General features: G+C 44.8%; 2 protein-coding genes across 7 annotated transcripts in view; both read left to right on the forward strand.

Annotated features, from left to right (window-relative positions):
* The window catches only part of LOC127592839 (dipeptidyl aminopeptidase-like protein 6), a 102,042-nt gene extending 82,187 nt beyond the window's left edge, over positions 1-19,855 (forward strand). For all 6 annotated transcript variants that reach the window (XM_052053830.1, XM_052053828.1, XM_052053829.1 and 3 more), the window contains 23 exons: positions 2,375-2,469; positions 2,772-2,846; positions 2,982-3,034; positions 3,175-3,256; positions 5,512-5,632; positions 11,488-11,642; positions 12,115-12,212; positions 12,311-12,434; positions 12,525-12,563; positions 12,652-12,759; positions 13,349-13,440; positions 13,736-13,783; positions 13,869-13,987; positions 14,430-14,516; positions 15,556-15,663; positions 15,743-15,812; positions 15,998-16,192; positions 16,264-16,318; positions 16,650-16,749; positions 17,562-17,620; positions 17,723-17,795; positions 17,865-17,938; positions 18,031-19,855. In XM_052053830.1, the coding sequence (XP_051909790.1) occupies positions 2,375-2,469; positions 2,772-2,846; positions 2,982-3,034; positions 3,175-3,256; positions 5,512-5,632; positions 11,488-11,642; positions 12,115-12,212; positions 12,311-12,434; positions 12,525-12,563; positions 12,652-12,759; positions 13,349-13,440; positions 13,736-13,783; positions 13,869-13,987; positions 14,430-14,516; positions 15,556-15,663; positions 15,743-15,812; positions 15,998-16,192; positions 16,264-16,318; positions 16,650-16,749; positions 17,562-17,620; positions 17,723-17,795; positions 17,865-17,938; positions 18,031-18,189 (2,189 nt within the window). In that variant the 3' untranslated portion in view covers positions 18,190-19,855. The remainder of the gene's footprint in view (positions 1-2,374; positions 2,470-2,771; positions 2,847-2,981; positions 3,035-3,174; positions 3,257-5,511; positions 5,633-11,487; positions 11,643-12,114; positions 12,213-12,310; positions 12,435-12,524; positions 12,564-12,651; positions 12,760-13,348; positions 13,441-13,735; positions 13,784-13,868; positions 13,988-14,429; positions 14,517-15,555; positions 15,664-15,742; positions 15,813-15,997; positions 16,193-16,263; positions 16,319-16,649; positions 16,750-17,561; positions 17,621-17,722; positions 17,796-17,864; positions 17,939-18,030) is intronic.
* Positions 19,856-25,266: 5,411 nt separating this feature from the next.
* Positions 25,267-26,543, forward strand: LOC127592856 (claudin-11-like). The gene is made up of 3 exons (XM_052053869.1): positions 25,267-25,626; positions 25,848-26,012; positions 26,101-26,543. The coding sequence occupies exons 1-3, from the start codon at positions 25,401-25,403 to the stop codon at positions 26,379-26,381; spliced, it is 672 nt and encodes a 223-aa protein (XP_051909829.1). The 5' UTR covers positions 25,267-25,400; the 3' UTR covers positions 26,382-26,543.

A 26,543-nucleotide genomic window follows, 5' to 3' on the forward strand; every position in this document is an offset into this window, starting at 1 on the left:
GGACTGAAGTGATGAGGCGGAGGAAGGCCTGACAAGGGCAGCTTGATGGGAGATGGCGGGGGCGAAGTATCTTGAGAGAAAGTCGCTGCATCATGATGAAAAGAGGAGGAAAGACAGGCGTGCTTGTGAAGAGGAACTTCGTCTCGACGATCTTAATCCAGATCAGTGTTTCACCTTCAGAGGTAAAGTGTATCAGGCCAGACTGTATGGTTATAATTGTGTTGTTACTTTTCATGCATCACCGCAGTGGACGGCGTTTTAGTCTGATGTGCACTTCAGTGGACGGCTGTTGAAAGGGTCAATGTCAAAAGTGTGCGTGAGTCGCTACCTGTGCTGCCACAGTTACCTTGAAGAAGTAACTTAGTTACTTGACTCATTATTTTAAAAGTAACTAGGTTTCCGTTTGAATTAGTTTTGGGTTTTTTTGAACATCCTGGAAGGATCTTGAAGCTAGATAACACCTTGCCTACAGCCACAGTGCGCCACCTACCTTTAATATTTTCTTCATCTGACACATTCCATCTTGAAAAAAGCAAATCTCTCCTTTTCCGACAATATTGTTCATGCGGTTGAAACGTGACATGGCGCATGATAGCAAAGTTTGCACATCAGCGTTGACAGTCGATATGAAACTTGAGCATCCGTCTCGACATTTGATTTGAAAGCGGTTGAAATTGCACATCAGCCGGCAGTGGACAGCTACTCAAAGGTTGCATTCCATATGAATGCTGTCAAAGTTGCCCATCAGTTGCTACTGCGGACAGCTTTTTTAATAACCGCTTTCTTCCGTTCCTTCTCCCATCTAATGCCAGCTCTCTCCAAGGAGGTCTTGGGAGAACACGCCAAAGTCGCATAATGAAGCCACTCTGCTTTCGATACATGAGCCCATTGTTAGCTTCTTAGTATTCTGCTGGATTTGTGTAACAAGGAGACGAGGAAATGGGGAGAGTGACTGGGGTTGGTCCTGGGACTTTTCATAATCTAAAAATATCCGCCTTTGCTCCCAGGAGCACGTTGCCAATCAAAGCCTCTCTAATGGTAATTTAGTCACCTCTAATGGTCAATTAGCTAGCAGCTAGCAAACACGCCGCATAACAATCTCCGGGTGCTAATTAGTTGTTGGAGGGGGGGGGGGGGGGGGATGAGCATCGAAAAGCTGCTGGACTGGAGGGGGACGTGGAAGGCTTGTTAAACAGGAGGACAAGCAGCGTCAACTTCCAGCGCCTTCCTTCCTCGGAGGGCTTTACGCGGTTGCTTTTCATTTGACAAATGCGCAGGAATTGTTCAGCGTGGCCAAACGTCCGATTGATTCAAATATTTATTTTTCTAAAAAAATGTAGATAAACAGGTGTAATTTTACGAGTCGCGTACGTAGCATAATGTAAACATTTTTAATGTTAAACAATTAGTATTTTTTTGGGGGGGCGGGGGGATTAAATTCATAATCTTTGAAGAATGGCCACATTCTGTATTCTTTTTAGACAGAAAGTCATAATCTTAAGAATGCCGCCATGTTGTATGAAAGTTTTGACATTCCTGAAATTTGACAGTTGTTTTAAAGAGATCGTTTCAAAGCCGTTGTGATCTATTTAGAAAGTTTCATCACCTTGTTGAGGATAAATGGCAAAATGTTTCACACGATAAGGTGCATCGAAAAGTTTTCCATTTTCTGAAAAGCTCACAGCGCCTTAAAATGATGCACTTGATTATAAGACGCAATCTACAATGCATCCACTAGATGGAGTTACGCTCCTTCCGTTCGACTCGCGAGGCGTTCATGACCGCCTCCGAAAAACATAAATTAACGATTAGTTCAATGAAACTACAAAAATTGAAAATAATGCATCAAAACAGAAAATCAAGCAAGGAAAACACAAAATAAATTCTATAGCCCCCCATACAGAATTTATTTTGTGATTTCCTTATTTGTGAATACAGTACACAACAAAGGAATAAATTACAAACAATTCTGAGACAGTCCAGTGTCCTACATTTTACTGACATTTGATCGTTCAGTTGGAGTCATCCCCTTATTTTAAAGGTGCAATTCGTTCTGTTTGGTCAAAGGATGATGCAATGTTCCCCAAATCGGCAAAATATTGGAAGGAGTAGAGATGAATCCATTTTCACAGCACATGCAATGTAATTTATCAAACCTCAATCAAATCTTTTCTGGTTGTGTCAACATTTTTGAAATACCAGAAAGAAAAAAAATAGTTGCATGTCATGTTGTATTCTGCAAAGCAATTTAGAAGCTTCAAAGTGATCTAAAAGGCTGACTTTTCTTGTCACAAGAAGGAGTCATGCCTTAACATTTCCTTGCATCTGACTATTGCTGATCTGAATTTAAAAAGACATCACTTCTCCTCTACAGATAATGAGTTGCTGTACCGTGACCGCGACGGCAATGTGGTCCTCTTGGACGTGGACAATAATGACAAGACCATCCTGCTGCATCACAAGAAATTTGTAAGTCATCCAATCACAGGAGGAGAGAGCGCCAGAGGAATTCCATTCTAATTTTACCGCAGCTTCAGCAAAATTTCCCCCCCCTCCCCCCACCCTTTTTTTGAAGCTTCATTAAACCGAATATTACGACTCACAAATGTGCTGCGCACGGTTAATACACGGCTTGCTTTTTTCCCTGTAAACATCTCAGAGGAGGCGCAAAGACGAATGCATCTGGGGCAGCGGCGCGTCGGACGTTTAAAGACTTCATTTAAAAGGAAACGGCGGCGTGCGTGCTTAATGATGTCATTGCTCTCGTATAGGAGATGTACAAAGCCAGCAAGTACGAGGTGTCTCCCGACATGAAGCACGTGCTGCTGGCCTACAACGTGGCACCGGTGAGCTCGCCCTCTTCTTTGCTAAGGCTGCGTGACGGAGGGGGCCCCCCCAGGCAGCAGAATGAGTTCATGGTGGTGGTGGGAAATGTTCATCTTAGAATAGTGTTTTTGTCAACAAAGTGTTTTTTTTTCCAGGTGTACCAGTATTCCTACACGGCCTTCTACATCATCTGCAGCCTTGAGACACCGTAAGTCACCACGGCACGATTTTTTTTCCAAACAGAAAAAAATCTTTTTTCTGTGATTTTTAAGCTTGTATTTGACCAGCAATTCAAGTCAAGGTAGCAACTTGGATGTTTTGATGTTAAAAATGTCTGATGGCCTTCAGGGAGACGTGGAACTTGAACCCGCCCGAGGTGCGCAACGCTCAGCTGCAGTATGCCGGCTGGGGGCCGCGTGGTCAGCAACTGGTAAGGACCACGTTCAGTTTCACTCCAGATAATGTCGGTGGGGGATTGTGACCCATTCCGACGTATGCCGCGGTTTCACAACTTTTAGATAACATGATAAGCAACCACTGTCCCTGAAAGGGTTAAGCTAATTGAACGTTTGCAACCAGTTCTGAAAGTTACCGAGTCTACCATTTGTGAAACAAGCACTAACGACTTACTACCGAGAGAGCTTACGAGCATGGCTCATCTCTGTTCGTTTTCCGCTCTGACATTACTTCCAAGTGGAAAAGGGCGGAGAAGTACCTACTCATTCCCGGAAAAATAAGTTCAGTTGTTTCTTTTCAGAATCGTCTTTAGTGGCAAAGTATGTCGAAGAGAAGAAGCGATTGAAATGTCTGCTGATTTTTTTTGTGTACATAGTTGCCTATCTGAAGGAAGGAGCTGAAAGAGGTGGTGACCAGGATGTGAAGGGTCTGTGAGGATTTGGCCCGCCCGTGTCTTGATTATTTTCTTTTTCCATTTCCTGATGTACCGACAGAGTGTGCGCTTATTCCTATTTGAGGTCCGGAGAAATTATGCAGAAACGAAATTTCCAGCTCTACCCTTCCTCTGTGGAGTTTGCGTGTGTGTCCTCAGGTGTCCTCTATCGATCTCATTCCAAAAATATTGAATACGCTAAATTGTCCATATTTATATTTAGTTATTTTGCCGGCCTGCGATTGACTGGCAACTAGTCCAGGGTGTGGACTCACCTCTTGCCCAAAGTCAGCCAGGACTGGCTCCAGCTCAGCGTTACAGAAAATGGATGCCGTTCCACTTATTCGAGGGATGAGGGGGAGGGTCGATCTTTCAAGGATTGACGACGTGGACGGAAAGACTTGAGAAATATTCTCTCCTTCCCGGCGCGCTCGTAAAGTGCGACGGTTTACGAGCGTGCCGAACGATTGACTGTGGCACAGTGCACGATAGGGAAAAAGGCCACATCGGCAAAGCCCTTCAAGATTCTTTGGGAGGGTTTTTAATTCTTTTTTTATTTTTTCTTAAATGGTCATTAGTTACTGGAGCATTTTGAAGCTGAAGTTGACTTTGCCAGGTAAATAAACTTCAACACTTACCGGTATGTAATTAGCTTTGGTCTGGGAAATTGATGACATTCCGCAGCACAATGCTATTAATTATCTGTTATCAGGTCAGTGGATTAATTAGCACGCTGGCTAGATGGCTGGCACTTGTCATGATTTAAAGAAAAAAAAAGATAAATTAGGAGGGGAGGGGGGTAATTAGAAAGCCAGAATCGTCATGGTGAAAACACACAGACGTCAAGGTTGTTGAGTTTGAGAGCAGCTGCAGATTGACAAAAGTGGCTTTAAAGCACGAATGGGAAACACTAACCCTAGCCTGGCAGTAAGCCACAAGATGGTGCCAAAGCGCTACTTTTATCCAAATAAAGCTGATCAAATCTAATTTACGAGAGCGCAGACCTCCACCAAAGCCAAACAACATTGTCTGAAAATGGTTAGAAGCCATCGAACCAGGTGAGAGCCAGTGATGAAAAGCCACAGTTTGCTTATCAGCATGCAGAGCAGGCCAAGGTGGAGCGCGCACACGCCTTATCATCAAGGGCGGGGGGGGTCTGACCCTGGCAGTCACCTTATCACAGGTGAGAATCCACCTTGGGGTGCCGACATGCATTAATGTGAGGCCTTTTAACCTGCCTGACACCAGAGATCAACGTGCGGATTTCAACTTTTATTTATGGGGGACAGCCGAGAAAATGTTAAGCAATGGGGGGGCAGGGCGGAGACTTTACTCTCAATTTGAGATAAGGCGGCGAGCACAAGGGGGAGCAGATGTGGAACTGTATTCCACGCGGGGAGATTTGTTGAGCCGAGGAGGCGCGATAACTCGAGCCGAACTGTTGGCTTACGGACAACAACAGACGCTCGTTTTTTGACCTTTTCAATCCCAGCCCCCCCAGCCCCTCGATTCGTAAATTTGGCTAGAGTTGCAAATTAGGGTTTCAAGACAGTTTAAAGGTAGCAAATTAGGGCTTTAAGCAGGACTGTACTTTCAAGTTAGAGTTTCAAACTTGATAACATAAGCTGTCCACTGTAGTAACTGCTGTCCCTGAAAGGGTTAAAGTGTTAAATTCAGACAGGTTACGGTTCTAAATTGGGGTTTCAAAGCTTTGTCTTCATATTGTATGTGAAAACATGACACTGATTGCTGATGTGTATCACCCCCTGACCCCTCCTTGGTTGTGTCTCTTAAAGATTTTCATTTTCGAGAACAACATCTACTATCGCTCGACGGTGGAGAGCCGCTCCATTCGTCTGGTGTCCTCCGGCAAGGAGGGCGTCATCTTCAACGGCCTCGGCGATTGGCTGTATGAAGGTAAGGTGTTTATTGCCTACAACACCGATTCGCAAACTCACCAGTTTTCCGAGTTTGGTCACGTGACTTTAGCAATGCGAGCCCGAGGGCACTTTGACGTCCATTGTCGTCAACGGCAGGGGACGGTGCTGCATAAAATGTCCGCCTCCTTAGGCGGCTGAAAACAATTTTGTTTCTTTCAAATTTTAGTGCGAAGAACATTTTGAAGTAGACTCCTACTTAAGATAAGATAAGAAAAACCTTTATTAGTCTCACAATGGAGAAATTCCCAATTCACAGCAGCAAAGTTATGAAAGTAAGAAGTAGAACAACAAAATATAGGAGCTGCTGGAAAGTCAAAATAACTTGAAATTTGAAGTCAAAATAACAAAAATAACACAAGACAACACATAGGACACAGACAGTCGTTCAATCTTCACCAATTTTCTGCATACACTTTGTTGTCTGAAGCAGTTCTAGATGAAAGAGGAGAGGATCAAAGTGTCCTTTCTCCAGTGGATCAGAGATGTCATGCTGAAAATGTGCACACGTCTGCTACAAGCTAAGTTTTGAAAGCAAACACAAAGCTGTAGCATCCATTGACGAAAAGAGATTAGTTCACTTCTCCTGTCCCACGTAATCCGCTTCAAACTCCAAGCCGCGACTCCCAGCTCCAAATCCGCATCGGCACTCCGCGCCAACGCTCCTTTCTTCTCATCGTCGGCTCCTCAAGACCTCCATCCATCCAGCTCCAGACCGTTCAACAGCACCGATCTCTCCGCTGAACAAAGCGGGGCTGTGAAAAAGGCTGCCCATTACAGGCGCAAGACATAAGCGCCCCGAGACTGTCCAGCAACGACAGTCAAATGGCGCCGACATTCCTCCAGTCAAAAACAGTGCTGGTATACCCATGCTGCCGAGAAGGCGCGACCACCAAGCACAGAGTCTCCTCCTTGATGAATGTCGTGGCCAAAAAATGCTGGAAAAGGTCCACATCAAGTCCACACGACATAACAACAAACACAAGGTGACAAAAGAAACACAAGAACAACAAAAAAAAAGCAAGGCTCATGAGAGCACTTGCTGACGGCTGCCTACTCGGGCGCCATCTTGACTTCAAAAAAAAAAAAAAAAAAAACTTCCTACCACTGACAACAATGGTACATGATGAAGAAAAGTAGACAAGAGTGAGAGAAGCAAAAAGGGGCCAGGTTCCGCGTTAGCATCCCGCTAATGAATTTGTATGGGCGGCCTTGAGATGCACGCTCTGCTCCAGTGGAGCAGACAGGTTTAATATCGCGGCCGCGTGGCAGACAGTGAGATAGAAGATGGAGACAAAATAGTGCACACTGTACAACATGTTGTAAGTCGTGAAGCAAAAGCTACGGTGTCGGTGGCGTAATGTAATTTAATGCCACCATGCAAAGGTTACTCACCGCGCCAGGATTTTGCCCGCTTTTAATTTCGTGTCTAAAGCGCCTCGTAGTTCGTTCTCCGGGCTGACATTTAAAAGGGAAGCGAGTGCGTGCTTTTGGGGCACGGTTCATTCACTGCTGTTTAAGCCTCAAACTGTGCCGCGGTTGCTCAGCAGCTGCTTCGTGTTTATCGCTTGCTTACTCTGAGGGATGGAAGAGAATACAATGGCAGTGTTTCGATTTCAGGGAATTCATGCGCTGAATGTTTGTTTATTCCGCTCAATTTGACCATTATGTGGCTGAAAGGTGTGAATTAGACTACAAAAAAACCAAGCACTACAATTTATTGGGCTGCTCCTCTTAACTATGTGGAGTCCCGCAGAGGTTCTCTCCTAGGTCCATTCATGTCACATCAATCCTGCTGAGTGTATCTTGTGTTTAGAGTTTTAACATGGAGTTTCAAAATATGCTATAGGCGTTCAACTTGAGGTATCAAACCAGGGTTCAAGGCGGGTTCAAGTTAACAGTTTCAAATTGGGGTTTTAAGACCGAGTCAATGTTTCAAAGTAGGATTTTAATCCCGGGGTTGGGATCCTCACACAACATGAACCATGTTGTAATTGTGCTTTCAAGTATCTGTTCGTAGTAATTTGTAGTACTTGTACGCTTAAACTGTTCTGTCGTCACGCTAATTGCCCACGTTTCCCCAAGACAGAATTGCTTGACATCTGTATTGTTAGCATAACGCCTGAATGCAAATGGTTCTCTGAAAGATCCCTGGGGCACGCCAAAGATCTATTTTGAACCTGACTTACAGAATGCAATCAATGCAAGCCATCCCCTCCTTTTATATTTGCATCGCTGAGTCAAACCCTTTTCCCAAAGCTCGACCGTTGTGAATGGGCGGCAATCGAAAGGCAATGTCATTTATTAAAACTGAAGACTCCCCGTTCTCACCGGAAAAACTGTTTAGTGATGCTCGCTTTGAAATGGGAATCAGCTCGGGCCATTTGTGTATTCACACTCGGCCGCCGCTGATTTTCCTCCCAATGACTCAGACTCTTCCGGGGGGCCAAGGTCAAGCGGAGGCTCAGGCCGCCGCTGAGGCAAAATGAAGCTTTAAGCCGCATCTGCCTGTCACCGAGCAGCAGATTTGGCGCGAAAGGGGTGGGTGAAAAGGTAGGCGAATAATCTCTCTGCCTTGAATATCCTTTGGCTCTTGCATCGCTGCCTTCATCTTCCGTATGTGTGTGGAAGGTGGAGACTGCAAATATGAAAAGCATATTGAAAGAGTTGTGTGCAATGGACACACAGTGTCTTGGGGGCTTCTGCTATTTGAATTACATATATAAAAATGTGTGTGTGTGTGTGTGTGTGTGTGTGTGTGTGTATGTATGTATGTATGTATGTATATTCATCAGATTCTGCTTGGGCCTGATAAACGCAGATACACCCCGCCGCGACTTTGATTTGAGTCCCTTTTGCCCCGCAGGTATTTGTGTTCCTGCGGGCGGCTTCCAAGTAGTAAATATATCAACTTCAGATTTCCTCCCTTTGAAGTGGGGCGGCAGGCATTTTTAAGAAACTGACATGGAAACACAATCAAGAGTGCGCCGCCACTCAGGCCGCCGCCGTCGCATTATCAACTCCTAATCCCACAAAAGCATCTCTAATGAGATTTTCCTAACGCCGCAGTCGCGGCGGAGGGAGCGGCGCTCTATTCAAATGAATAGTTGGCCGGCTACATCACAAACAAAGACGCCCACTCAATGGAGCGCCGCGGGTAGGGCCAAGTTTGAAAACAGACAGTCGTTCAAGGTCAATGCTTCTGTGAAGTCAAGAAAAAAAAATCCTAATAATCACAAAAGATATACAGTATTTGGAGATAACCTAAATAATGATGATGATGGTGGTGATGATAATACTGGTCAACAGCCAATTTTAATCAGAGATGGCCTTTCGTGTCACAAAACATATTTTGGAGGCTAATTTCAGCATTCCCAAATGACTTTTTTATCTGGCATGCCAGATTTTAGATTTTATAAATAATTAAAATGTGTTCCATGTGCATGTAAAATATATCCTTTTACAAATACATTATTTCTGCTTAGGCGGCCCGGTAGTCCTGTGGTTAGCACGTCGGCTTCACAGTGCAGAGGTACCGGGTTCGATTCCAGCTCAGGCCTCCCTGTGTGGAGTTTGCATGTTCTTCCCGGGCCTGCGTGGGTTTTCTCCGGGTGCTCCGGTTTCCTCCCACATTCCAAAAATATGCATGGCAGGCTGATTGAACACTCTAAATTGTCCCTAGGTGTGAGTGTGAGTGCGAATGGTTGTTTGTCTCTATGTGCCCTGCGATTGGTTGGCAACTGATTCTGGGTGTCCCCCGCCTACTGCCCGAAGACAGCTGGAATAGGCTCCAGCACCGCCCGCGACCCTAGTGAGGATCAAGCGGTACGGAAGATGAATGAATTAATATTTCTGCTTATCTACACTAAATGGATGGATTTGAATATTCACCAAAATGTATCAAATGTTTTCAGTCTGTAAGTATTGTCTTTCGCTAAACATTTCCAACATGTGTCAGCGGTGCCGTCTGCTGAACACATCAAGCAAATTTCCCCTCTTTGGAATGCACAATAGCGCCGGCAGCTAATTGCCCGAAATGAGTCCAGTGGCGTTCGGGGCAATGATTATTGGACGTTTGCCCGAATGCGTTCGCCAGACGGCATTTGTTATGCGGCGGCGGACGATCACCTTGAAGGCAAAGAGTCCCCATTAGCACTCGTCTGGGTCCGGCCTCTCGGTGCTGAAGGGTACTCGAGCCAAAACGTCAAATCGGCCGTGAGGAGCAGGCGTGCCGCCCGTGCTTTCAAGACACCGTTGAAGCCACGCGTGGCCAAGAACATTCTTGAAAAGAACCAATTAGCCCAGGGTGACGCACTTGTTGCACTTGTCGGTCGGGAGTCAAGTGGAAAGCCATGTGGACACTTGAAACCGTGACGTGAAAGATGCAAAATGAGGGCAACTGCGTGCAGCTACATGAATGGACAGTGCTACATAGAAGTCAATCACATCAAAATGTTATCTTGTATACTGTCTATGTGGATGTCAGTGTCAAACTAAGGCTTTACTGCATTGAAATAGTTTTTTTTTGGGGGGGGGGGTAATTTCAATCATGGGCACGAGATTTCATTGCGTGTATTGCTGACTCGCATCGCAATAAACAGGAGCCTAAAAGAAAGAGTGCTGTCATAACAGAAAATGTCCTAAGTTTGGGATCATTTCACACTTAATGAACTCTTTCATTCCACTAGACACACTTGTATGTCTTTGTAAAATTAGGCCCCGCTTGCCAAGGACGTACTTGTACGTCTAAGTCTTTTTTTTGCGTCATATAGAGGAGATACAATCTGTGAATAAGAATACGCCATTTGCACTGTAAATCATGTAAAAAAGCGACCAGTAGGTGGCAGTGGTGCCTCACGTGTTTGAAATGCATGCTTTTAAAAAAAGCTATTTTTCTCTGTTTTTTGCCCAGGAATCGCTATTTTCATGAAACTTTGCCATTTTGTAATGCCGATTGCTAATGAATGGAAAAAGATGTTTTGTTTTGTTGTTTTACCCTTTCAGGGACAGCGATTACTACAGTAGACAGTGTATTATCTTACACAGTGCATGTAAGGCTTCTTAAACTTACAAAAGCAAATTGATTCATTGTTGCCCAGGGTAAAGAAGGAGCGACCGCTCGATCCGGGAGGGCAAATGAAAAAAAAAAACAACAACAAATATGACACGTTGCCTGTTTAAGTCAATCACTTGGATGCCCATAGCATATTTGCATGCAAGTCAAACAAATATGCGTCCAGAGGGGCTTTGCTGCTGATGAAGTCTTTCCAGCAGGGTGCACACTTGATGAAAATGCTAATGTGGAAAGTGTGACATAGATATTGGCGCACTTTAATTTCAACTATTGATATTCATGTTTAAACTTGTTAAACGGCATGTTTGTTCATTGGTTGATCTTAGGGCGCAAGCCATTTTCTACACATTAGATTGGTCCAATTTTTTTTTTCAAGCTAACATCCAGACATGTGGACTAACCAAATTGATAAGGGTGTTTTCAGCCCTGACGCTAGCGATATGTCAGCATTAGGCTAGCAAAATTTAAGGCTAACCTGTTTGAATTTGTCGCATGTAACTGTCTTTTGTTTGATGTTTAGTTTGACAGTAAGTTCAATGCTACACCGCTTTCCTACTCCCTCACTTGAGGTACATTTAAGGCTTGGTGGGAAACAACACGGAATGCATTTGTAATCATAAGCTGTCACTTGTTAGCTGTCGGACAACAACAGCGTTAACATGTTAGCATGCAGCTACGTCATTCCAAGGCCTTCTTGTTGGCTCCCTTCACATGTTCATTTACGCTGTTCCCCCCCCCCCCAACCCCCCGTCTCATTTCAGAGGAGATTTTCCATTCCCACGTTGCCCACTGGTGGTCTCCGGATGGCGCTAGGTTGGCATACGCCACCATCAACGACACCCTGGTGCCCAAAATGGAGCTTCCCATGTTCACCGGCATGCCCTACCCGACGGGCAAGGAGTACCACTACCCCAAGGTTGACTCCTTTTATTTCACGCAAATGGTGTTTGTTCAGTGATTCTCTACGTTTTTCGATGCGAAGGAATCGTCCGTCTGAGCATAGTTCAGTTCTAGTTAATGTTTTGGCTGTGCGAATTTGTGTCAAACTCATTTTTGTCATGGGCCACATTTTAGTTACAGTTTCCCTTGGAGGGCCGTGATGACTGAAACTATATAAAGAATAAAGTTTTATTCAACTATTTAAGTAATTGTTATGAGGGGTTTGGTAAAAAGAACATGTTTACAATATGTCACTGATTTATTAGATTTGAAAATTTGAAATTTTGGTCCGCATCTTAGCAAGCATCATGGAAGTTGTCATGTATGGTTTGCTTTCAAGGGCCACTTAAAATGATGTGGCGGGCCACATCTGGCCCCCGGGCCTTGTGTTTAACATTTGTCTAAGAAGTCATGTTATATTTTGCTCAAATTCATTCGGCTGCGTGCAGGCGGGCGAGGAGAACCCGGTGATCACGTTATACGTGGTCAACCTGAACGGGCCTCTTCACACTATCGAGATGAGGCGCCCCGATGACGCCAGAATGAGGTGCGAAATCCCCAATCAGCTGTGTAATGCTGCCATTTTTCTTTTTTCTCTCCGTCCTATTGATCATGTCACTCGGGTGTTGACGGTGTGCTTTTCAGTGAGTTCTACGTGACCATGGTGAAATGGGCCACCACCACCAAACTGGCCGTCAACTGGCTCAACCGAGCCCAGAACATTTCAATGCTGACGCTTTGTCAGGCCACAACGGGGGTCTGCACCAAGGTCAGCCTCGATGTGTTTGTGTGTGAGGGAGCGGGGAGGGGGGGGGGGGTGCTGCTGCTGCTCGCCAATTCTAAAAACGTCCTCTTACAGAAACACGAGGATGAAAGTGAAGGATGGCTTTACAGGCAGGTGAGAACATCGGCCGAAGGAGCGAGTGTCCTTTTCGCGTGTAAAATAGCGCCATCCGATTGACTTGAGTATTCGCTCGTCTTTGTAGAACGAGAAGCCTCTGTTTTCCAAAGATGGTCTCAAGGTGTTTTTCACGAGGGCCATCCCGCAAGGCGGCCGGGGAAAGTTCTTCCACATTTCCATGGCCATCTCGCAGGTATGACTCGCTGCCACCCGCGGAGGAAGTTATAGACCAGAGGTGGGCATACTACGGCCCACGGGCCGGATCTGGACCATTGATCTTTTTAATCCGGCCCGCCGAAGGGTGGTACGCAATTAAGGTTCGATGTGAATGATTGCATTCATTTCATTTGTACTTGTAATAACATAATCTCAACACCAGATGGTGCAATTACTTCAAATTGCAGAGCACAGGGAGGGAGGGGGAGACGAAGAAAGAGGGAGAGAGTAATGACCGCGAAAGGGACATACTGTACACCAAAGTTTTTTCACTATTCTTATTTAAAAAATAAAATAAAATAAAATTTAAAGAATATGTTCACACTTCAATGCTTTTGTTCTGTTGATGTTTGGTATGGACTATCAACATATGCAGTTTTTTATATGTGCCCACCTGTCAAATTTTAGAAATCAATGTGGCCCCCGAGCCAAAAAGTTTGCCCACCCCAGTTATAGACTCATGGATACGAACGGGTCCGAGTCTCTGATGGACCGGACCGTGACTATTTCCTGGTTTTAGAGCTCCCGATTGAACGTTTTGTTGTTGTTTCATATCGTTTGCGCAGCCAAACACCAGTACAGACACCCTGCAGTCCATCACGTCCGGAGACTGGGATGTCACCGAGGTCCTGGCCTATAACGAGGAAAGCCAGCTCATGTGAGTCCATACGATCGAGGCGTTTGTTGGGACCAGAGCACGGGGTTAGAAAATCTAGAAAGGTTTTCCCGAAATGTGTCAGCAAAGCTCCGACGAATATGTCTCAGGGATCCTTGCAGGAAATGAAACGGGAAGTCAGCCATTTTGGTTTGAAGAATGGCTCCAATTCCAACAAGGGAATTTGGCCAAATGACCACCAATTAATCATTTTGAGAACGATGTCATCTTTATAAGTGGTGATGTCAAAAATTTGAGTCAATGATTACCTTCTCCTCCCCCCCCCCCCCCATTCCAGCTACTTCCTGAGTACGGAAGATGGCCCAAAGAGTCGTCATCTCTACAGGTGCGACTTGAAATTTTGATATACGACAACTTTACTTGGTCAAGCTTGACATTTTTTTGGGGGGGGGGGTCGTTTGTCTTCTCAGCGCCCACACGTTCGGCTCGTTCAACCGCCGCTGCCTCTCGTGCGGCCTGGCCGACACTTGCGGCTACGTCTCCGGCTCCTTCTGTCACAATATGAGCTACTTCCTGCTCCACTGCCAAGGTGACACTCTGCTCGCGTTGCTCACCTCATACCCGCATACATCCAGCATACAATATGTGCAAATCCAGCGGATGCGTGATAGGGGTGAACATGAAATCACATTGCGGCCCCCACTTGGCACACGGGGGGTGAGATTCCTTTCCTTCACCCCGCCGGGGTAACACAAGGTCCACGCCGACCCGCTCCCTCTGGGCCGCTTTGTAAAAATGATTTGATAAAGTCACGGCGTCATCATGGCTGCAGTGCGGAGTGGAAAAGTGATTCGTGCTCCCAATTTTGCTAAGAGCATCACTCCATTGATTTGTTTTGCTGTTTTCAAGACGGACATCTTGTCTTCCTACTTTCCTAAAATGGGATGAAGTTGTCTTTGGAATCTTCTGGTTCACGATTCATCCGAAAATGACTTCTTATGTCTCAAATCTTGTTGTGATGTTTTTTTTAGGACCGGATGTGCCGTTTTTCACCATCTACAAGACGGAGGTGGATGAAGAAAACGTCGACGACGATGCAGAGTTGGGGGACAGAGAGAGTGAGTAAGGCCTAAAATGTAAGACGCCGAACCGGAGGTCCCCATTTTGCTTTAGATTTGCGATGAGAAGGAACGAAAATATACCGCGTAACAGTATTTGTTACCTCAGGCGCATATTCCAAGCAAAATCTGACTAGCGCAATAACGACATTAACAACGACCTTCCGCGAGTGGATGTTTGTGCTGCTTTTGTGGTAATCTGATTATTCCTCTCCAAGGATGTGTTTGGATTCAATTACCGGCGTGCACCGACGCCATCAGCACATTGTAATCGGGCGTGACACGTGTCTCGCTCTTTGGCTGCTCGAATACAACGTCCCGACGTGTTTGCATCACATTTGCACCTGATTTGTTTTCACATCAATCTTCTAAGAGCAGATAGATGTTGTCGCCTTGCGCCAGAACAAATTTGAACGCTGGTTCTCCCTTTAGCTGTCACAAGATGGCAGCGCAACACTACTTTTGCGGGAAACGAAGCTACTCAACTCACGACAGTATTATACGCCAAGTTGGTGGCAAAGCACTGCTTTTGTCGATACGAAGCCCCTCAAACTCCATTTAACCGTTTCTCGGCCCCGAGGCGGCGGCGAAGCTCCTCTGATGGCTTTCATGTGTTTTGCAGGGTTCCCACCAGTCCTTAAAGTTCATAAAAATCCACAAAAAAGTTGTATGTTTAAGCTGGTGTATGTTTTACCACTGTAAAACTGCGGCCAATAATAGTGCGTTTTGTCTATGTGTCAAATACAGAAATAGCACCCATTAATGAGACTGCGCCCAACCATACGGTGCGCCGAATGGTTGTGAAAATACGGTACTTTTTTGAGAATGAATTCAAGTTTTTTTCATTTTCCAATTTGTCGAAAATTTGCCATGCAGTATGTCAAATAAAGGGTTAGCAGATTATTAAATCAAACTTGAATCCCCTGCTGAATGGAGAAAAGAGTCCTTAAAATGGCTAAATTACCTCTCAAAAGTCCTTAAAAAGGTCCATAAATAAAAAGTAATTGAAAGAGCGGGAACCTTGTTTTGTGGCGCGCAGGTATGGCGGAGGTGCGCAAACTGGAGAGCAACGACGTGCTGAGGGCGACGCTGGCCAACATGCAGATGCCCACGGTGGAGTATCGGGACATCAGCATCGATGACTACAGTACGTTATGTTGTCCTTTCAAGCCGGACGGAGCTACTTGATGTATTTGGGTGTGTTCCTCTCAATCTTGCCTTTTCAGCTTTATCGATGCAGATCCTCAAACCTGCCGGCTTCGTGGAGACGGCGCACTATCCTCTCCTACTGCTCATGTAAGTGATGCGCAGGCACACACAAGACTTGGTTGGAGGAAAAAAAAAATACAAACTCACTCATAGAATTTATGTATTCAATGAAAGTCTATCTTCGTTTTAGCCATATGGTGTCACTTAGCTATTAGCAATGATGTGCCAAATTCCAGCCCGCCCGTGTTTATTTGTGCTGCTCCTGCGTGCAGCGACAGCACCCCCGGTGGCCAGAGCGTGTCGGAGCGCTTCCAACTGGACTGGGCCACGGTGCTGGTGAGCAGCTTCGGGGCGGTGGTGGCGCGCTGCGACGGGCGCGGCGGCGGCTTCCAGGGCACCAACCTGCTGCAGCGCATCCAGAAGCGACCCGGCGTCCTGGAGGAGCTCGACCAGCGCGAGGCCATCAAGTAGGTGCCGCCGGCACTGTCGTCAGGCGCGCCGACGCTCGGCTTGACGACATTGGCCGCGTTTGTCGTAGCGTTATCCTGAAGGAGCCTTACATCGACAAGACCCGAGTGGGAGTCTTCGGAAAGGTAACGGATGAACCATTGTTTCTATTTAAATGAGGAGTCAAGTAAAAAAAAAAAGTCTTTCTGATTAATCTTGTGTCGGAGGATGATGAACAAAATTCCATTCAAGCTGTTTTCTGGATTTGGTCATGTGACTTGAGCACGCTGTGATGTCATTTTAAAGCGACAGCAAGTGGGCAATACAAGACTAACAAATTTCTGGAAACTATTTTTTTTTTTACATTTTATTTTTATCTTCATTTTTGGCAGTGCCAGACAGAAGAAAAAAAGTGTCATGGCAGAATTTGAAAATGGAAATTTCATCATATTCATGTTGCCTCTGCGCTGTTTTCAGGAGTACGGCGGTTACGTCGCCAGCTTATTGCTGAGCGCCGACCTCTCCCCTGCCAGATGCGGCGCCGTCCTCTCGCCCGTCACAGACTTTGAATTATACGGTGAGGCTCCTTCTGCGATTGACTGCGAACCGGTCCAAACCCGATCTGTACTTGCAAATTGGCAGCATGGACGCAACCCCTACTTGAGACCCTAACCTTTGTTTCAAAACCCTATTTTTAAACCCTAGCCCTACTCACCCTAAGCCAGGCATGTCCAAAGTCCGGCCCGGGGGCCAAATCCGGCCCGCGGTCGAATTTCATCCGGCCCTCAGCCCCTGTCATAAAATCAGTGCCGTCTGGCCCGCAGGTTGGGCGCAATGGAACACGTGTTGCATTGACTGAGGTCTCATAGACTGGTGAGTGATGTTTCATAGAGTACTGCTTCCCTCTAGTGGCTAAATGAGTAATAGCATTCACTAAATGAGTAATAGCATTTAGACACTAGAGGGCATCACTCACGAGTTAACAAGACATCACTCCGTGTTTATATTGACTGATATGTCATATTTCAAATTCCTGTTTCAAATGAACCAAAAGAAATTCTTAAGATTTTTGAAATTAAAATAAAAATGGAAATGTGAAACAGACTGGCTTACTAAAATTTGTTGAACAATATTGTTGTTCAATGTAAAGAATGTCAGCCAGGGTCAGCCCCCCGACATTTTACCACATAAAATCTGGCCCCCTTGGCAAAAAGTTTGGACACCCCTGCCCTAAGCCAACCAAAAAATTGAAAACACTCACCCTTATTTGAAACTGTACTCGAAACCCTGACCCTTGTTTAAAATGTCAAACACAAAATGCATTTGTAGATCTAAGCTTTGCTCGAAGCCCGACTTTGCTAATGCGAAGCCTGTCTTCTTTGTTTCAAGCGTCCGCCTTTTCCGAGCGTTACCTGGGGATGCCCAAACCTGATCCTCGGGCTTACGCGGTACTCGCTCCACATTCCCGCCGCTAAAGATTCTTGTCGTCTTTGCCCGTTTCCTCCTTTTTTTTAACCTGGCGTCCTTTTGGTATTTTACTTCCCGCTCAGATGGCCAACCTGGCGCACCGAGCGGCTCAGTTCCTGGACAAGAAATTCCTCATCGTCCATCCGACGGCAGACGGTAAGAAAGTGCTGCGCTGAGGATGCCGGACCGAGGGGCTGAATTTTGGCCTATTTTGTCCTCTCGCAGAAAAAGTTCACTTCCAGCATTCGGCCAAACTTATTGCGCAGCTCATCCACGAGAAGGCCAACTACACCTTGCAGGTAAACCGGCACCGGCGGAATGAAAACACCGAGTCATAGATTTGTCGTGTTGGTCACTCGGTGGCAGGAGCAATTCTGTTGGTCCTCGTCAGATCTACCCGGACGAGGGCCACTTCATCCACAACGAGGCCACCCAGCAGCACCTCAGCCAATCGCTGGTCAACTTCTTCGAGGAGTGCTTCAGGCTACCTGAGCGACTTTTGGACGACGAGCTAGACGACGACGACGACGGCGGCGAAGAGGAGGGTTAGCCTGACCTGGTTTCGACCCCCCCAACCGCCCACCGCACCGCCTCGCCCGCCCCGAAAAAAAACCCGACTAGCTAGCTACCGCGCCCATCTTGGACCAAGCACATTTCCACGGTTTTATGCAACGTTCTCGTCCGCAAATTGGACTTCAGACTGATTCCAGAGCAGCTGAGGATCACCGCCATCAATCCTCTGTCATGTTGTCCTCAGACCCCCCAAATTGTCCCAATAGGCTGGCACACTCTGGAATATTCCGCCGGACGAGCTCCCACATGGACTTGACGCTTGCTAAGGGGACGTTTAAAACCAGACTGGCGGACTTGTATGATACTGAAAATCAGATACAACTGCGTTTTATGGGACTTGCGATTTTCTAAAGTTGTGATGAACTTTTCATGTTGGACTGTTTCTTTTTGGGGGGTTTTTTGGTCGACTTTTGTCAATGTAAATAATATTAGCACAAACGTCCATGTGAGTATGAAAAGATGCATAGAATGTTCATGTTTTCACCATGTAGTCCATGAAATGTTTGGAAAAGAGGGCAAATTTTTTTTTGAACAAATTTCCTTACTTTTGTCACCTGACTGCCTTATTTTGTCAAAAAAAAATAACATCACAGGAACAGTGTGCACGAAAATAGTCAACTATTAGCCGAGCTTTAGTGTAAAGACCAAAGCTCCGCTCGTTCGTGGGAGGCTTGGAGGGAAATATAACGAGCACAGCTAGCCTTTAATGCTAACAGGGATGTGTCGAAATTAACAAAAAATAAATTCCCGCCATATGGACATTTTCAGTCCTAACAGGAAGTGAATGTGCGAACGAGCGAGTGCATTTTTTAATTCAAACCCGAAAATGTTGCTGGATATAATATTTCTGGAATTGTTGTTTCGACATGCTCCCCGCCCCTTTTATCGGCTACATGTCACATTAGCACAAGATTAGCCTGTACAGAGTCTGCATGGTTTGTTTAAAAAATAATAATAATAATAAAAACCGCTGAATTTATATTTGAAACAAACACACCAACGCTGATGTTAATGACATGGTTCAAAAGATCTTTCCGGCTTTTGCTCATTGTAGCGTGCGTGCGTGCGTGCGTGCATATGTGCGCGAGTGAATAGTTGGGCACGCGCGGAACGCGGTGATGCTTGTGTGCGCCCACGTGTATGATGTGGCTCTTTGCAGTAACACAGTAAAAAAATTGGCTCTTACTCTCGGACTGGTTGGCCACCCCTGATCCAGAGTGTTCATGACCTGCATGTTTTTAACCCCCCTCCAAAAAGACAAACGGAAAAAAAAAAAAACAAATGAAAAGGAAGGCGTTTTTAGCTGGCAAAAAAACGCCTTACTATACATTGTCGTGTTTTTTTTTCGGCTAAAAACGCCTTAATATACATGCCAAAAACGCACTGTCAAATGTACAGTAAGGCGTGGACAGTGAGGTGTTTTTGCCCCCCAAAAAACAACCATGTATACCAAGGCAAAACAATTTACGGGAATGGAACACACGCTATAATGTAAGAGAAACATTTTAAGTCTGACTTCAAATCATTTAAGAAAAACTGTTAAATCGATGTCATTGTTTTTATTTTGAAAAATGCCATTCACACGTGTTGTATTTGACTTCAAGGCGGAGTGGAGGAAATGGTGAAATAAATAATTTTCATTGTGTTCTTTTTTTTTGAAAATACACGCACAAAAAAACATGGATTGAATTAATTACTGGCGCGCAAACAGTTGCTTGGAGTGAAGAAAATAAAAGCTACAGTATTTTAAAAGCATTGGATAATGCACATTGGGCTATGGCCGGTCACTGTCTTGGAGGAGGAGAACGTCAGTATTTTCAACATAAAAATAAAATCTATAACCAGAGTAGATCCCAAATTTTGGCCTGGCTCGGCACAATTTTTTCTGATTCTCATTCGACCATTTAGGCGTTTTAAGACGACAATCGAAAGGCGTTTTATGACCCCCAAAAGGCGTTTTATGACCCCCCAAAAAATCGACCATGAAAAGTAAGGCGTTTTTAGCTTTAAAAGTGTAGGAAGTTGATGTTAATGTCAAAAAACGACCATGTATATACAGTATAGCAAGGCAGTTTTCACAGCAAAAAACAAACCATGTAAGGAAAGGTGTTTTTTTTAAAAACATGTATACATGATCTTTGGCCCCAAAAATTGACCATGTATAGTAAGGTGTTTTTAGCCTGAAAAAAAAACGACATAGTAGAGTAAGGCGTTTTTAGCCCCCCACAAAACGACCATGTATAGTATGGCGTTTTTGACCGGAAAAAAAACAACCATGTATAGTAAGGCGTTTTTAGCCGAAAAAAACGACCATGTACAGTAAGGCGTTTTTAAGATTAAGATTAAGATTAAGAAAACCTTTATTAGTCTCGCAATGGAGAAATTCCAGATTTTAGTCGCAAAAAACGACCATGTATAGTAAGGCGTTGTTAGCCCCCCACAAAACGACCATGTATAGTAAGGCGTTTTTAGCCCCCCACAAAACGACCATGTATAGTAAGGCGTTTTTAGCCGAAAAAAACGACCATGTATAGTAAGGCGTTTTTAGCCGAAAAAAACGACCATGTATAGTAAGGCGTTTTCAGCCCCCCACAAAACGACCATGTATAGTAAGGCGTTTTTAGCCAAAAAAAACGACCATGTATAGTAAGGCGTTTTTAGCCGAAAAAAACGACCATGTAGCCAAAAGTAGTTTTTCGGCTAAAAACGCCTTACTATACATGGTCGTTTTGTGGGGGGCTAAAAACGCCTTACTATACATGGTCGTTTTTTTTTTCGGTCAAAAACGCCTTGCTATACATGGTTGTTTTGTGGGGGGCTAAAAAACACCTTACTATATATGGTCGTTTTTTTCGGCTAAAAACGCCTTACTATACATGGTCGTTTTTTCGGTTAAAAACGCCTTACTATACATGGTCGTTTTTTTCGGCTAAAAACACCTTGCTATACATGGTCGTTTTGTGGGGGGCTAAAAACGCCTTACTATACATGGTCGTTTTTTTCGGTCAAAAACGCCTTACTATACATGGTCGTTTTTTTCGGCTAAAAACACCTTGCTATACATGGTCGTTTTGTGGGGGGCTAAAAATGCCTTACTATACATGGTTGTTTTTTTTTCGGTCAAAAACGCCTTGCTATACATGGTTGTTTTTTTCGGCTAAAAACGCCTCACTATACATGGTCGTTTTTTTCGGTCAAAAACGCCTTACTATACATGGTTGTTTTTTTCAGCCAAAAACGACTTACTATACATGGTGTTTTTTGGGGGGCTAAAAACGCCTTACTATACATGGTCGTTTTTTTCGGTCAAAAACGCCTTACTATACATGGTTGTTTTTTTCGGCTAAAAACGCCTTACTATACATGGTGTTTTTTGGGGGGCTAAAAACGCCTTACTATACATGGTCGTTTTTTTCGGTCAAAAACGCCTTGCTATACATGGTCGTTTTGTGGGGGGCTAAAAAACACCTTACTATACATGGTCGTTTTTTTCGGCTAAAAACGCCTTACTATACATGGTCGTTTTTTCGGTTAAAAACGCCTTACTATACATGGTCGTTTTTTTCGGCTAAAAACGCCTTACTATACATGGTCGTTTTTTTCGGCTAAAAACACCTTGCTATACATGGTCGTTTTGTGGGGGGCTAAAAACGCCTTACTATACATGGTCGTTTTTTTCGGTCAAAAACGCCTTACTATACATGGTCATTTTTTTCGGTCAAAAACGCCTTACTATACATGGTCATTTTTTTTCGTCTAAAAACGCCTTACTATACATGGTCGTTTTGTGGGGGGCTAAAAACGCCTTACTATACATGGTTGTTTTTTTTCGGTCAAAAACGCCTTGCTATACATGGTTGTTTTTTTCGGCTAAAAACGCCTCACTATACATGGTCGTTTTTTTCGGTCAAAAACGCCTTACTATACATGGTCGTTTTTTTCAGCTAAAAACGCCTTACTATACATGGTCGTTTTTTTGGGCTAAAAACGCCTTACTATACATGGTCGTTTTGTGGGGGGCTAAAAACGCCTTACTATACATGGTCGTTTTGTGGGGGGCTAAAAACGCCTTACTATACATGGTCGTTTTTTTTCGGTCAAAAACGCCTTGCTATACATGGTCGTTTTGTGGGGGGCTAAAAACGCCTGACTATACATGGTCTTTTTTTTCGGCTAAAAACACCTTACTATACATGGTCGTTTTTTTCGGTCAAAAACACCTTACTATACATGGTCGTTTTTTTCGGCTAAAAACGCCTTACTATACATGGTCGTTTTTTTGGGCTAAAAACGCCTTACTATACATGGTCGTTTTGTGGGGGGCTAAAAACGCCTTACTATACATGGTCGTTTTTTTCGGCTAAAAACGCCTTACTATACATGGTCGTTTTGTGGGGGGCTAAAAACGCCTTACTATACATGGTCGGTTTTTTTCGGTCAAAAACGCCTTGCTATACATGGTCGTTTTGTGGGGGGCTAAAAACGCCTGACTATACATGGTCGTTTTTTCGGCTAAAAACACCTTACTATACATGGTCGTTTTTTTTTGGTCAAAAACGCCTTACTATACATGGTCGGTTTTTTTCGTCTAACAACGCCTTACTATACATGGTCGTTTTTTGCGACTAAAAACGCCTTACTATACATGGTCGTTTTTTTTCGTCTAACAACGCCTTACTATACATGGTCGTTTTTTGCGACTAAAAACGCCTTACTATACATGGTCGTTTTTTGGGGCTAAAAACGCCTTACTATACATGGTCGTTTTGTGGGGGGCTAAAAACGCCTTACTATACATGGTCGTTTTGTGGGGGGCTAAAAACGCCTTACTATACATGGTCGTTTTGTGGGGGGCTAAAAACGCCTTACTATACATGGTCGTTTTTTCGGTTAAAAACGCCTTACTATACATGGTCGTTTTTTTGGGCTAAAAACGCCTTACTATACATGGTCGTTTTGTGGGGGGCTAAAAACGCCTTACTATACATGGTCGTTTTGTGGGGGGCTAAAAACGCCTTACTATACATGGTCGTTTTTTTTCGGTCAAAAACGCCTTGCTATACATGGTCGTTTTGTGGGGGGCTAAAAACGCCTGACTATACATGGTCTTTTTTTCGGCTAAAAACACCTTACTATACATGGTCGTTTTTTTCGGTCAAAAACACCTTACTATACATGGTCGTTTTTTTCGGCTAAAAACGCCTTACTATACATGGTCGTTTTTTTGGGCTAAAAACGCCTTACTATACATGGTCGTTTTGTGGGGGGCTAAAAACGCCTTACTATACATGGTCGTTTTTTTCGGCTAAAAACGCCTTACTATACATGGTCGTTTTGTGGGGGGCTAAAAACGCCTTACTATACATGGTCGTTTTTTTTCGGTCAAAAACGCCTTGCTATACATGGTCGTTTTGTGGGGGGCTAAAAACGCCTGACTATACATGGTCGTTTTTTCGGCTAAAAACACCTTACTATACATGGTCGTTTTTTTTTGGTCAAAAACGCCTTACTATACATGGTCGGTTTTTTTCGTCTAACAACGCCTTACTATACATGGTCGTTTTTTGCGACTAAAAACGCCTTACTATACATGGTCGTTTTTTTTCGTCTAACAACGCCTTACTATACATGGTCGTTTTTTGCGACTAAAAACGCCTTACTATACATGGTCGTTTTTTGGGGCTAAAAACGCCTTACTATACATGGTCGTTTTGTGGGGGGCTAAAAACGCCTTACTATACATGGTCGTTTTGTGGGGGGCTAAAAACGCCTTACTATACATGGTCGTTTTGTGGGGGGCTAAAAACGCCTTACTATACATGGTCGTTTTTTCGGTTAAAAACGCCTTACTATACATGGTCTGGTTTTTTTTCGGCTAAAAACGCCTTACTATACATGGTCGTTTTTTCGGTTAAAAACACCTTACTATACATGGTCGTTTTTTTTTGGTCAAAAACGCCTTACTATACATGGTCGGTTTTTTCGTCTAACAACGCCTTACTATACATGGTCGTTTTTTGCGACTAAAAACGCCTTACTATACATGGTCGTTTTTTTTCGTCTAACAACGCCTTACTATACATGGTCGTTTTTTGCGACTAAAAACGCCTTACTATACATGGTCGGTTTTTTTCGGCTAAAAACGCCTTACTATACATGGTCGTTTTTTGGGGCTAAAAACGCCTTACTATACATGGTCGTTTTGTGGGGGGCTAAAAACGCCTTACTATACATGGTCGTTTTGTGGGGGGCTAAAAACGCCTTACTATACATGGTCGTTTTGTGGGGGGCTAAAAATGCCTTGCTATACATGGTCGTTTTTTCGGTTAAAAACGCCTTACTATACATGGTCTGGTTTTTTTTCGGCTAAAAACGCCTTACTGTACATGGTCGTTTTTTCGGTTAAAAACACCTTACTATACATGGTCATGTTTTTTCGGCTAAAAACGCCTTACTATACATGGTCGTTTTTTTCGGTCAAAAACGCCTTACTATACATGGTCATTTTTTTCGGTCAAAAACGCCTTACTATACATGGTCGTTTTTTTTGGCTAAAAACGCCTTACTATACATGGTCGTTTTGTGGGGGGCTAAAAACGCCTTACTATACATGGTCGTTTTTTCGGCTAAAAACACCTTACTATACATGGTCGTTTTTTCGGCTAAAAACGCCTTGCTATACATGGTCGTTTTTTCGGTTAAAAACGCCTTACTATACATGGTCGTTTTTTTTCGGCTAAAAAATTTCAATTTGTGAAACCCACGTAAATCATGTTCGTGTTTTGTCAGCGCTAAAGGTATGTATTCTCGGGCCACTAGAGGGCGCCAAACAGTTGTTGTTGTTTGTGTGTCCAGCAGGGGGCCTCATGGATGCAGGTGAGCGATATGAAAAGTTGTTTCAGAATTTTCCTGAAGCCATTTTTTCCTCTATTTTTCCTGCTGTCCAGCATCTGGCTCGTTTTTTTTTTTTTTGCCATACATCTGCTTCAGATTACCTTTAGTGCATCCACGTGATATTTTGCACCTTTTTTCCACCGCACCCATGAAAGTTCAGCACAGTCTACTCCAGCACAACCGGTCCACACCTCAGGATCGTATTTGATATTTTGGGAATACATATATTTATTATTTCATTTTTTTTCATCTTTTCAGCTTTCTTTGAGGGTTTTTGAGTATCTTGTGTGCGGGATGTCTTCGGTTTGTCGGCAGGCATTCGGCAGTTTGTCCAGCTTGGCGGGCTGGGTGTGCATCATCGTCGCCACGTCGACCAACGATTGGGTGCGCACCTGCGACTACAGCGTGGCCACCTGCGTGCGGATGGACGAGCTGGGGTCCCGCGGCCTCTGGGCCGAGTGCGTCATCGCGCCCGCGCTGTACCACTGCACCGCTCTCAACCAGATCCTCAATCTGCCCGGTAACCGACGACGTCTACCATCGTCGTAACATCGTCGTCATCACGTCATGTTGTCACGATCACGTGAATCTAATGCGATGAGGATAAGTGCATTTCGTGTGTGTGTTTTGTGTGACTTGAAGTTCGTGTGTGTGTGTGTTTTGGAGAAGCGTTTTGAAGTTATGCCTGTACACGAGTGTGTTCAAGTTGTGTGTTGTCGCTGCTGTGTGGTTGCGTGTCAGCCCACGTGCAGGCATCCCGTGCCATGATGGTATGCGCGTGCCTGCTGGGTCTTCCTGCCATGTTGTTGGTGCTCACGTCCACTTCCTGCGTGCGTCTGCCACATGACTCCAACGCCAGCAAGAAAAGGAGGGCCAGGGTGGGCGGAGGCCTCATCCTCCTCATGGGTGAGGGGATACGTGTGTTTCTTGGCGTATTTGGGTGAGTGTGTGTAAGTGAGCTTGTGAAGACTTACGCAAGCGTGTGTGTTTGTAGCCGCGCTGGGCCTGGTGTCGACCGTGTGGTTCCCGGTGGGCGTCCACCAGGACAAGGGTCTGATGTCCTTCGGGTCGTCGCTGTACTGCGGCTGGGCGGGCGTGGCGCTCTGCCTCCTAGGCGGGGGCATGGTCCTTTTTTGCTATGGTGACGTAGACCCGCGCGCCTTCGCCAGGGAGAGCAGCTTCTTCTACTCCAGACAGCGAAGAGGTGGAGGAGGAGGAGGCACCGCAGTCATGGTGGACGCGCCCGCCAACCACGCCAAGAGCGCCCGCGTGTGAGGGTGGCAACGTTTTTTTTGGGTGGGGGTGAGGGCATGAACATATCTAATAAGTAGAGCCTCGCACACAATATGGAAGAAATTACATTGTCATGATGAGGTGTTGTGGTTTGAAAATGTGATATCGCTCTGTACTCTCACATAAAATAAACTTTTGGGACTT

The sequence above is a fragment of the Hippocampus zosterae genome, chromosome 20 (assembly GCF_025434085.1).
Source record: "Hippocampus zosterae strain Florida chromosome 20, ASM2543408v3, whole genome shotgun sequence".
Lineage (NCBI taxonomy): Eukaryota > Metazoa > Chordata > Actinopteri > Syngnathiformes > Syngnathidae > Hippocampus > Hippocampus zosterae.

Excerpts from the sequence above, each read along its gene's own strand:
- LOC127592856 (XM_052053869.1), top strand. The coding sequence starts at position 25,401 with ATGTCTTCGGTTTGTCGGCAGGCATTCGGCAGTTTGTCCAGCTTGGCG. Across the intron at positions 25,627-25,847 it reads CCAGATCCTCAATCTGCCCG|CCCACGTGCAGGCATCCCGT; the intron begins GTAACCGACGAC and ends GTTGCGTGTCAG. Across the intron at positions 26,013-26,100 it reads AGGCCTCATCCTCCTCATGG|CCGCGCTGGGCCTGGTGTCG; the intron begins GTGAGGGGATAC and ends GTGTGTTTGTAG.